General features: G+C 46.2%; 1 protein-coding gene across 2 annotated transcripts in view; it reads left to right on the top strand.

The window, feature by feature from the left end:
• The first annotated feature begins 784 nt into the window (after positions 1-784).
• The window catches only part of SLCO5A1 (solute carrier organic anion transporter family member 5A1), a 115,995-nt gene continuing 104,983 nt past the window's right edge, over positions 785-11,796 (top strand). For both annotated transcript variants that reach the window (XM_024739014.1, XM_024739016.1), the window contains exon 1: positions 785-1,682. In XM_024739014.1, coding sequence (XP_024594782.1) covers positions 785-1,682 — 898 coding nt within the window. The remainder of the gene's footprint in view (positions 1,683-11,796) is intronic.

Genomic DNA, 11,796 nt, shown 5'->3' with positions numbered 1-11,796 from the left:
CCAGGTTGATAATTATTAACATATAAAAGCAGATGCGCTGTTTAAGGCAAAAGGGGCGGGGCGGGGGCAGGTCCACGGTAGACAATGAGGGAGGGTCTCTGCAGACCGCCTGCTGCTTATTGTTCCGGCACTAGAGGCTGCAGCCTGTAGCCGCCTCCTCCTCTAGGGCTTCGCTCCTCTTTCATCCCTCGGTCTCACTTGGGACCTTCCGAGTGCCCCAGCGCTGTCCCCCGGGGCGCCGGGACGCCAGTCCCAGCCGCAGCCGCCCTTCGCTGACCGCCCTCTCTCTGCTTTGCAGGTTGGCAGCTTTGCGCCCGAGGGTGTCGCGAGCCGAGGCGTTGAGGACCGAGCGCCTCTGGCCCAGCCAGCCGGGCGGGATGCGGCGCGGGCTGCAGCGCTAACCGCCCCCACGCTGGGCACTGGGCGTACGCGCTCCGGGCTGCAGGCGGAGCGGCGGCGGCGGCGGAGGGGATGCGCCCGGGACGCGCAAGGCTCCTGCCGCGAGCTGCCAACCCGAGGTGGACCCTAAGGGCTCATCGCAGGACCGCGCGGACCCCTGCCCTCCGGGGCACGCGGCTGAGGAGCCTCGGGGCCGCGTCTGCGGTCAGGATGCTCTGGGCACCTCCCTGCTGGTGAGGATGCCCTACTGCGCGGCTCCGCATCCCCAGCCCCGGTCCCTGGTGGGCACGACTGCCTGGGCCCGGCTTCGGCCCCTCCTGCCGGTGGATGAAAAGGGCCGGAGTCCTTGAGTGCGACCGGCGATCGAATCTGAATTCTAAGAGCCATGGAAGGAGTCACTGGGCTGCAGCCCCAGGCGGGAGAGCAGCTGGAGGCCAGCGCCAGAGTAGGAACGGTCCAAGAGAAGTGCGAACCCGAGACCTTTAGGTCCAAGAGTTTACCCGCCCTGAACAGCGCCTCCTGCAGGCCAGACCTGAATCCTGCCGGAGAAGACTCCAAGCCCGCCTCTGGCCACCAGGAGTTGAAGCCAGGCCCTGGCCCGCGGGCCCCCAGCCCCTCCGCCCCGTCTACTTCGGCAGAGATGGCAGGGCTGGTGGAAAGTCACCACAGGGTGGAAATCGGCAAACCCATATCGGTGTCCTCCACTTTGGCCATGCTCCAGGGCAGAAGGTGCCTCTATGTGGTCCTCACCGATTCCCGTTGTTTCCTGGTTTGCATGTGCTTTCTGACCTTCATCCAGGCGTTAATGGTCTCCGGGTACCTGAGCAGTGTAATCACCACCATCGAAAGGCGCTACAGTCTGAAGAGTTCCGAGTCGGGGCTGCTGGTCAGCTGCTTTGACATCGGGAGCCTGGTGGTGGTAGTGTTCGTCAGCTACTTCGGCGGCCGGGGGCGGCGGCCCCTGTGGCTGGCCGTGGGGGGACTCCTCATTGCCCTGGGGGCCGCCCTTTTCGCTTTACCTCACTTCATCTCGCCGCCCTACCAGATCCAAGAGCTGAACGCCTCGGCGGCCAACTACGGCCTGTGTCAGAATGGCAACTCCTCGGCCACGACGGAGCCTCCCACCTGCCTCAAGGACTCGGGGGGAAACAGTCACTGGGTCTATGTGGCTTTATTCGTTTGCGCGCAGATTCTCATTGGAATGGGCTCCACACCTATTTATACCCTGGGACCAACCTACTTAGACGACAATGTCAAGAAAGAAAATGCATCCTTGTACCTAGGTAAGACTTTCCTCTCAGATAAGCTTGCACTCAAAAATCAAAAGGAAGCACTTTCACATTTTACTGGATGTTGTATATTGTGTATAATATATGGCGTTATATCATATATATGCATTAAGCTTCAGTTTATCTTCTTTTTCTTTTTTTTTTTTTTTGGCCTTAGTGTGGTGTGTTTTCTGTTTGGGAAAGAATCAAATAGTTGAGCGTTCTTTGAACTAATTTTCAGACTCACACTTGTCTTTTCCCAAGTAATACAAACTTTTAACTGTGGGGTGGTGCTTCTCTCTGTTGCTGCCTATCTTTGGAGAAGCTCGAATTTATCAAGCTTATCTTCTCAAAGCTGTCCTTCTAGAAGGGTCAGGAAGGAATAGAAGTAACTGCTGTGTGTGGAATAAGGTTATTTACTACTTTCATCCACTGCTGCTTCTCATTCCTGCCCCCAAGAGCAGAGTTAGTGGAGAACCCAGACTACATGAAACACACTTTATTGACTTCATATCTGTATTCATTACGTATCATCTGTGTCGCTATTTAAAAAAAAACTTGAATGATACCGAATGACTAGATTATCTTTATACAGAAGCAACATCACAGGTTGTAAAGTTTATCCAAAACGATTTTTGTTGTTGGTTTGAAGACCCTCAGTTACAGGATATTGGGGGAAACATCATTACTATTTTCTGAAAAGCAGTACTCTTGGACAGTGAAAGGGCAGTGAAAGTGATACTCAATGAAGAGGGCTATGCGTTTTGCTCAGTATGACTGCTGTCCCCAGAATCGGTTACACAGGGTGTGTCTGAGCCATTTATAGTCCCCAGTAACTGGCCCAAATGCATCAGGATAAGAGTTTTATTATTTGTTTTTATTATTAAATGTAAGAGAAAGAAATTTTTGTTCAGGCAGAGAGGAATAGCTTGTTTGTTACTTTGCCTCCACGTTTTCTAACATTTGTTGTGACAAATTTTCAAACATCCAGGAAACTTGAAACAATAGTTCAATGAACGTCAGTATATCCACCACCTAGACTCAATAATTGTTCACTTTATCATATTTACTTTATCAGTTTGTGTGTGTGTATAGAAATATATATATTTTTGGATGGGAGGTTAAGCCCTTTGAAAGTAATTGTAGACACCTTTAGGCTTCAGCACATATCTTCTGAAAATAAGGACATTCTTTTACATAACTCAGGAGCTTAAATGTCCTAAGAAAGCTAATAACCATTCCATATGGTCATCAAATTCCAGTCCATATTCAAATTTCCTTAATTGTCCACTCAGTCTTTTTTAGCTGTATACATTTTCTTTTTAAAAGAATTTTATTACTGATATTTATTTTTTTAAAGTAATTTTAATTAATTAATTAATTAATTTATTGGCTGCGTTGGGTCTTCGTTGCTATACGCGGGCTTTCTCTAGTTGCGGTAAGCAGGGGCTACTCTTCGTTGTGGTGCACGGGCTTCTCATTGCGGTGACTTCTCTTGTTGCTGAGCATGGGCTCTAGGTGCGTGGGCTTCAGTAGTTGTGGCACATGGGCTCAGTAGTTGTGGCTCGTGGGCTCTAGAGCACAGGCTCTGTAGTTGTGGCGCACGGGCTTAGTTGCTCCGCTGCATGTGGGATCTTCCCGGACCAGGGATCTACCCTGTGTCCCCTGCATTGGCAGGCAGATTCTTAACCACTGTGCCACCAGGGAAGTCTGCTACATACATTTTCAAACCAGGAGCCAGTTGAGATTCATTTATACATTGCATTTGGCTGTTTGCCTTCTTAGCATTTACTAAACTAGAACAGTGCCTCAACTTCTTTCTTTCTCTACCACATAGACTTTTTGAAGTGACAAGGCTAGTTGATTTGTGGAATGTTCCACATTCTAGATTAATCTGATTATTTCCTCGTGGTGTCACTTACCTTGTTCCTCCATTCCCTATATTTCTTGTAAACCGGGAGTTCAAAGGTGTAATTCGATTCAGACGAAACGTTTTCGGCCAGACTACTTCATAGGTGACACTCCGTGTTTTCGATTAGATGCATCTGGCCATTCATTAGTGTTGATGAGTTTAATCACTTAGTTACGTGGGTGATTGCCAGGTCTTTCCACTGCAAACACACATTTCTCTCTTTGAAAATAATCAGCAGTCTTTAGAGTGATACCTTGACCCTGTAAATATCCCAATTGTTTTCTTTATTCTTACTGATCTTTTCCTCCATTTACTTTGAAAACTCAGGTCTCCCTTCCATCCCGCTTCTAGGTACCACTGACACAAATCTGCTTCATGAAAAACACAGGCAGAGCCCCATGCAAAGAGAGAACATCCACTAGTAAGAGCCCTGAGATTTAAGTTTTCTGGTAGTGGTTGCCCATCAAGAATGAAAGAGCAAGTACGTATTCTGTGCTGAGCACTGTACCCCTTATGGGAAGACCGAAAATGAGACACAATCCCAGCAACTGAGGTGCCTTCTACGTAATGAAGAAATATTTCCAGTTTAAGGTAACAAGTGAAGTGACATGTGAAAGGGGAAGAAAGTTCTACAGATGGGATTTGCTCCCTCCCCCACTCCTCCACCTACCGCCTCCTCCTCTCCTTCTTTAGATATTGACTAATAATTGGTTCTTTTGGAAAACATTTTGATGAATGCCTTAGGACACATTCTTTGGGAAACTCATGAGAATTCTGCTTTGTTACATGGCTCTGCTTATTACATGGCTCTCAGTAAAAGCTCCAGTGGTTTTGAGTACTAGGAATCTTACCTGTATTCTTTGATTTAATGTTCTTAATGGCCTTATGAGATGGGAATTGTTTTCCCTGTTTTATGAATGAGGAAACTAAGGCTCAGAGAATTTAAGTGGCTTGCTTATGGGCGTCAAACCCACGCCTGTCTGACCCCAGAGACCTTGAACTTCCCTCAACAACGCATGCTTTTTGGCAAGAGGATCTGAAAGTCAACTGAAACCAAAAGATGGGCCACGTTCAGTAGAGTTCTGAATATGGTGCAGAAGGATGCAGAACTGGCCTAAAGTCATCAAAACATGATCAAAACGAGACCATTCTTTAGACCTTTTAAAGCAGCTTTTACAGGTTACCTCCATACAAATTCCAATCAGGGAGACTACTATATTCTTAGAACGTGAGAAGTGTTAACCCATTACCACGTGGAATTTTTCCTAATAAATAACGGGTTATATATCTTTGTTATTTTCTGCAAAACTGTTCTTCTATATTACCTTGTCCACTCCCCACCCTTTTCTTAAGTTTTTGGTCAGTCTTTCTAACTGATGACAACCACAGAAGAAGAAGGGGGGGAAAAAAGCAGGTAGCAGATTAGTAATTGCGGGCAGGAACAAATATCTGAATTAAAGTAGAAACCACTGAAATGGAATGTAAATGTATACCTTAATCTTTTGAAAGTTCCGGTGTTAACATTCTGGCAGCTTTCAGCGTAGAAGAGATGTGGTCGTAGATGAGATCCAGCGGTCTTTGCACCCATTCAATGCCCTAACTCCTTCTGCAAGGAGAGAGGCTCAGCGTTGACCCGGAGCATAGAGAAAGCTTTGTAGTTATGAAGAAGTGAAGTTAGCAAGTGCACCATGGTTTGTAATTGTATCTCAAGGAGAGAGAGCAAGTGTGACCTTTTGCAGGGCAAGATATTCATGAACCAAACAGGGAAGCAAGAGAGAATGGCTAACCAGGTGGGAAAAGGAAGAAAAAGGACACTTTTCTAGAATAGAAAGCCACAACTCCGATTGGGTGATTTTCAGGATAGGTGAGGACTGCCAATGGGCCAGCCGTTGGCCAAGCGGTGTGGGGACAGCCACCCCACCTCCCTGGTGTGTCCCCTGTCACTTCACACCCCAGAGAAGGGTCGGAGTCGGGACAGTGCCTTAGAAAGAGCACCGGACGACGCCGATCTGTATTTTCGTCTGGCTCTACCAGTGACTGGTCAGGAGACAGATCTGATCGTAGACAAATCCCTTAACTTCTCCCAGCCTCTGTCTCCACCTGGGGATTGTTACATTTGTTTCCCGCACGGTAATATTTTGAGGAGCAAACGGACTACATGTGGGTAAGCACTGGGCCAACTGGAAGCGGCAACACTTCGCTGTGTTAGAAGCGAATCCAGACTCATCCTGGAGAGTGGGCAGAGTGAGGAGTGGAAGATATTCTACTCCATCTGAGCACCAAAACCTTTAAACAGATCTCTTTACAATTGGGAAAAAGGAAAGAAGCCTTATGTAGGAAATTAAAACTTTGTATGAGAAATCACTCCTTAGACATTGTACAGGACAATGTTTTTTTTTTTTTTTCTTAGAAGATGTTGGGGGTAGGAGTTTATTAATTAATTAATTTGTTTTTGCTTTGCTGGGTCTTTGTGTCTGTGCGAGGGCTTTCTCTAGTTGTGGCAAGCGGGGGCCACTCTTCATCGCGGTGCGCGGGCCTCTCACTATCGCGGCCTCTCTTGTTGCGGAGCACGGGCTCCAGACGCGCAGGCTCAGTAGTTGTGGCGCACGGGCCCAGTTGCTCCGTGGCATGTTGGATCCTCCCAGACCTGGTCTTGAACCTGTGTCCCCTGCATCGGCAGGCAGAGTCTTAACCACTGTGCCATCAGGGAAGCCCCATAATCGCACTATTAAATAGACTTACCCATCCAGCCGCCGGCAATGCTGGACCTCAACAGGGTGGCAGCCCTGGGTCTCCCCACGTGACCCGTGGTCGAGGGGTGTGTGTGCAAGACTTGTGCTGAAAAGGAGCAGGGGAGAATTTTTACGCCCCGTGTGCATACTCGCCTCCAAGAGGCAAAGAGGAGGAAATGAACTGAGCATCCCAGTTTATTTTCAGATTCATCTGTCACCTTAATCCCCTTCTGCTTTCCCGGGGCGGAGCAGTGATGGGGGCGTGAGGTGGGCCAAGAGAGGAAAGATCATGTGAATATACACTCTCTTCTGAGACTGCTAACTGGGTATTTATTCTGCTTTAATTTTGCTCATCTTGTTTACAAGGTATTCATCTTTGTAAGCCACATACAGTCCCTTTTGGGAAGTAGGTTCTGTACAAATCATGAATAAATAAATAAAAAAAATCTCTGCTGGAAACTAATACCAGGGAGAGTGACCGTTAAGGGATTTGAGGCAATGATCCAGGGCGTGTGGAGGAATTATTGGGATGGATGCAGTACAGAGTGAGGAGAGCTGGGTGTTGGTGGCTCGGCAGCTCCTTGCTACGATGTTGGTGAGTTTCACATATACCTGGGACAGTTCATCTGTGTCCAAATGAGTACATCTTCTGTACCCTTGACAAGTCCTGAATTTATATCAGCTCCCTGGTTGGTCACCTTTGGCCTCTAAGACAAACTAGTCAGTCTAAGATGCTGACAGATAAACCAACTTCAGATTCTAGCTGAAAAGCAGAAGGGCTTCCTGCATCACTGTGGAAAAGGCAGTGGACGGACAGTGATTTATTCAGCTCACCTGCAAATAACAGATAATAGCCTTGTTAGTAGTATTTATGATACATCTTTAACATTGCTATGGATTCTGTTATCTATGTGGTTCGGTCCTTCTGAAACTTTAAGGTGTGTATGTGAATCACCAGGGTGTCTTTTCAAAATGCCGATTCTGCTTCTGGAAGTCTGGGGCGGGGCCTGGGATCCTGCATTTCTAATGTGCTCCCATGTGAGGCCAGAGCTGCTGGTCAAAGGGTCATGTTTTGAGCAACAAGGGTCTAAAGACCATAGATCTTCGACTTTTCTGATCGGTGGAGAGTTCCTCTCTGGGCTTGGGGTTGGATCCACTGTTGGCAAAACCAGCTGCTGATTGAGCTTCTATCTCATCAGGAAGAACCCTTCCGTCACTTACTGCATTTGCAAAAGCAAGATGTCAGTTTTGGGTGTATCGTAAGCTGTGGCAACTTTTCTGAATTCCATCATGATCGCTGTTGAGTCCACCGAGAGAGTGGCTTGGGACAAAAGATGTTCATTTTGCTATTAACCAAAGGAAGCACCACTTTCTTTTTGCTCTCACCACCCTGGAGGCTCTGGGCTGATGGGTTTCTCTCTGTTGGTGGAACTCTACACATTAGAGGTAAGTCTGTGAGCTCTGCAAACCCAGGTGAGCTCACCTTATAAGGCCCTTTGATGGGGGAAAAGCAAACAAACCCACACACTTGGCTCTGCTTTTTTCTTCTTTTTTTAGAAATAAGTTTATTGATTTTCGGTTGCGTTGGGTCTGTTGCTGCGTGTGGGCTTTCTCTAGTTGTGGCGAGCGGGGGCTGCTCTTCATTGTGGTGTGCGGGCTTATCATTGCGGTGGCTTCTCTTGTTGCAGAGCATAGGCTCTAGGCACATGGGCTTCAGTAATTGTGGCACCTGGGCTCAGTAGTTGTGGCACGTGGGCTCAGTAGTTGTGGCTCGTGGGCTCTAGAGTACAGGCTCAGTAGTTGTGGCGCACAGTCTTAGCTGCTCCACGGCATGTGGGATCTCCTCGGACCAGGGCTCGAACCTGTGTCCCCTGCATTGGCAGGTGGATTCTTAACCACTGCACCACTAGGGAAGCCCTTGGGCATCATTTTAAAAAGAAGGAATAGAGATTTTGGAAAAGAAAAATGGAGGCAAAATGGATGTTAGAGTAGGCATTCTAGGAATGAAGGCTTCAGAGAGAAGTGAGGGTGAAGAAACATACCTGGGTGTTTGGATGGTTCTCTTGTGTCTTTTGGGGGAAATATTCGGAAATAGAGACCGTGTGTCTGTGCCGATGTGTTCTGCTGTGTTGGATACTTCTGCCGGAGCTGGTGCTCTCACCCTCTGTTTTCCGTCTCCCTGATCTAGAGAAAAGAGACAGGGATTCCACCCTATCTCCTGGGTGGTCCTCCTCGTCCAAGACCATTCTCAGTATCCAGGCTCTGTATGTTCTGAACCTCAGCTCCCAGTGGGAAACAGCATAGGTTACGGGTCATTCTAAAATGGTGGTTTTCAACTAGAGGTAATTCCCTCCACTCGCAGTGGACACACTTGTTAACGCCTGGAGTCAACTTTGATTGTCACAATTTGAAGGGGACCTCGTGGCATTTAGTGATATCTTGGCCTATGTTTCTGCTAAACATCGTACATTGCACAAGACAGATCCCACAACAAGGAATTACCCTACAAAAAACTGTCACTAGTGGTGCTTTCAACTTTTTTCATCTTAAGCATTCAAGTTACTATGTTATTTTGTGTTTTTTTTTTTGGCAGTGCCCTGCAGCATGCGTGACCTTAGTTCCCAGACCAGGGATCGAACCTGTGACCCCTGTAGCGGAAGCACGGAGCCCTAACCACTGGACCACCAGGGAATGCCCTATTTTGTGTTTCTTATATCTTGGGACTGGAAGTAGAAATCTCTAGGTCACAGAATTAGAAAGCATTGAACACCTGGATGGAGAAGACCCAGGAAGAACCTGTCTTTGTAAATAGGAAAGCCTTCTAGCAAACAAGCGATAGGAAATAGAGATGAACTGTTCATCACTCATTGCTACATATTACCCAGTAGACAGCATAGTATCTATACGATATTATTTTCTTGGTAGATCATGGGAGATACTGTAGTGTGCCATGGTAGATTATTTTTAGTGGGTGTAAAGATACGAAGGGTTTCATGGTTTTTACTGTGACTTCACTTCCCATCAGCTTAAAAGTTTTTTTTTTTTGGCTACACCACGTGGCTTGTGGGATCTTAGTTCCCCAGACAGAGATGGAACCCAGGCTCTTGGCAGTGAAAGCATGGAGTTGTAACCACTGGACCGCCAGGGAATTCCCTAAAAGTTTTTAACCATAGAGATTTTCTAGACATATTTTTGGAGTTGAGACTATTGTAACCCTTGAAGAGGAATGATGTGTGTATGTGTGCGTGATATGTATGTACTAAGGGGAGTGGTATGTCATTTCCCCCTTTATCTGAGCTCTGTTTCAGTGGCGATGGTAAAAGAAAACATCAAGATGAGGAATTCTGGCATACTATAAAGCAATTAATCAGCATTTTAAAACAGAGCTCACCAGCTAAATAATTGGACCTCAAGAGGAGACGTAGGGTAGATTTAATAAGGGATTTAAGACTTAGAATTTCTCTTAAAAATAAATGAGAGCTTAATTAAATCAAAAGAAAAAGCCTTTGGTATGGTTTCATACATGGGGTCTAACAAAGGCTGTTTTTTTTTTTTTGCAGTACGCGGGCCTCTCACTGTTGTGGCCTCTCCTGTTGCGGAGCACAGGCTCCGGACGCACAGGGTCAGTGGTCATGGCTCAGGGTCCCAGCCGCTCCGCGGCATGCGGGATCTTCCCGGACCGGGGCACGAACCCATGTCCCCTGCATCGGCAGGCGGACTCTCAACCACTGCACCACCAGGCAAGCCCAACAAGGGCTATTTTTAACAGCAAATATTTTTGAATGTTTAATGTATGGCAGGCATTGTGCTGAATGCTTTATCATCTTATTTTATCCTCAGAACAACTCTTATGTGACAGGTACATTTTTTTCCCCCTTTTTTTATTGTGGTAAAAAACACATAACATTAAAATTACTCTCAACCATTTTAACTGTACAGTTTAGTAGTGTTCAGTATATTCCCACTGTTGTACACTAGATCTCTAATTTTTTTTTCATCTTGCAGCACTGAAACTTTATACCCACTAAACACTAATTTCCCCTCTCCTCAGCCCTTGGCAACCACCTTTCTACTTTCTGTTTCTGTGGTTTTGACTACTTTAGATACTTACATGAGTGGAATTACACAGTATTTGTCCCTTTGTGACTGGCTTAGTTCACTTAGCATAATGTCCTTGAGGTTCATCTGTGTTGAAGCATGTGACAGAGTTCCTGCATAATATCACACAGTATGTTTATACCACATTTTAAAATCCATTCATCTGTGGATGGACACTTGGGCTGCTTCCACTTCTTGGCTATTGTGAATAATGCTGCTATGAACGTGGGTGTGCAAATATCTCTCTGAGATCCTGATTTAAATACTTTTGGATATATACCCAGAAATAGGATTGCTGGATCATCTGGTGGCTCTATTTTTTCATTTTCTGAGGCACATCCCTACTGTTTTCCATAGTGGCTACACCATTTTACATTCCCACCAATAGTGTATAAGGGTTTGAACTTCTCTGCATCCTCACCAACACGTGTTATTTTCTGTTCTTTTGATAGTGGCCATCCTGATGGGTGTGAGTTGATACCTCATTGTAGTTTTGATCTGTATTTCCCTAATGACTAGTGATGTTGAACATCTTTGCATGGGCTTTTTGGCCATTTGTATATCTTTGGAGAAATGTCTATTTAAGTCCAGTGCCTTTTTTTTTTTTTTTTTTTTAGTGGTACACGGGCCTCTCACTGTTGTGGCCTCTCCCGTTGCAGAGCACAGGTTCCGGACGCGCGGGCTCAGCGGCCATAGCTCACGGGCCCAGCCGCTCCGTGGCATGTGGGATCTTCCCGGACCGGGGCACGAACCCGTGTCCTCTGCATCAGCAGGCTGACTCTCAACCACTGCACAACCAGGGAAGCCCCAGTGCCATTTTTTAATCAGATTACTTTTTGTTATTGTTGACCTATAGAAGGTCTTCATTTATTCTGGATATCAGACTCTTATCAGATATATGATTTGCAATTATTTTTCTCCCATTCTGTAGACTGCCTTCTTACTCTGTTGATTGTTTCTTTTAACGTGCAGAAGTTTTTAAGTTTGGTGTAGTCTCATTTGTCTATTTTTTATTTTGTTGTCTGCTTTTGGTGTCATATCCAAGAAATCATTGCCAAATCCAGTGTCTTGAAGTTTTTCCCCTATGTTTTCATCTAGGTAGTTTTAGGCCTTACGTTTAGGTCTTTAATGCAGTTTGGGTTAATTTTTGTGTACGATGTAAGGTAAGGGTCCAACTTCACTCTTCTGCATGTGGATATCCAGTTTCCCAAATCATTTGCTGAAGAGGCTATCCTTTTCCCATTGTGTAGCCTTGGCTTCCTGGTTGAAAATCAGCAGCTACTTTCATTTTTCACATTTTATAGATGAGAAAATCAAGGTTAAGTAATGGGCTCAAGTTCATCTGAAAGGTGGCAAAACCAGCACTCAAGGTCAATGTCCAAGGCCT

This window comes from Neophocaena asiaeorientalis, unplaced genomic scaffold, assembly GCF_003031525.2.
Source record: "Neophocaena asiaeorientalis asiaeorientalis breed wild unplaced genomic scaffold, Neophocaena_asiaeorientalis_V1.1 scaffold299, whole genome shotgun sequence".
Classification (NCBI taxonomy): Eukaryota; Metazoa; Chordata; class Mammalia; order Artiodactyla; family Phocoenidae; genus Neophocaena; species Neophocaena asiaeorientalis.
Note: the sequence above shows the minus strand (reverse complement) of the source record. Positions and strands in the feature narration are given on the sequence as shown.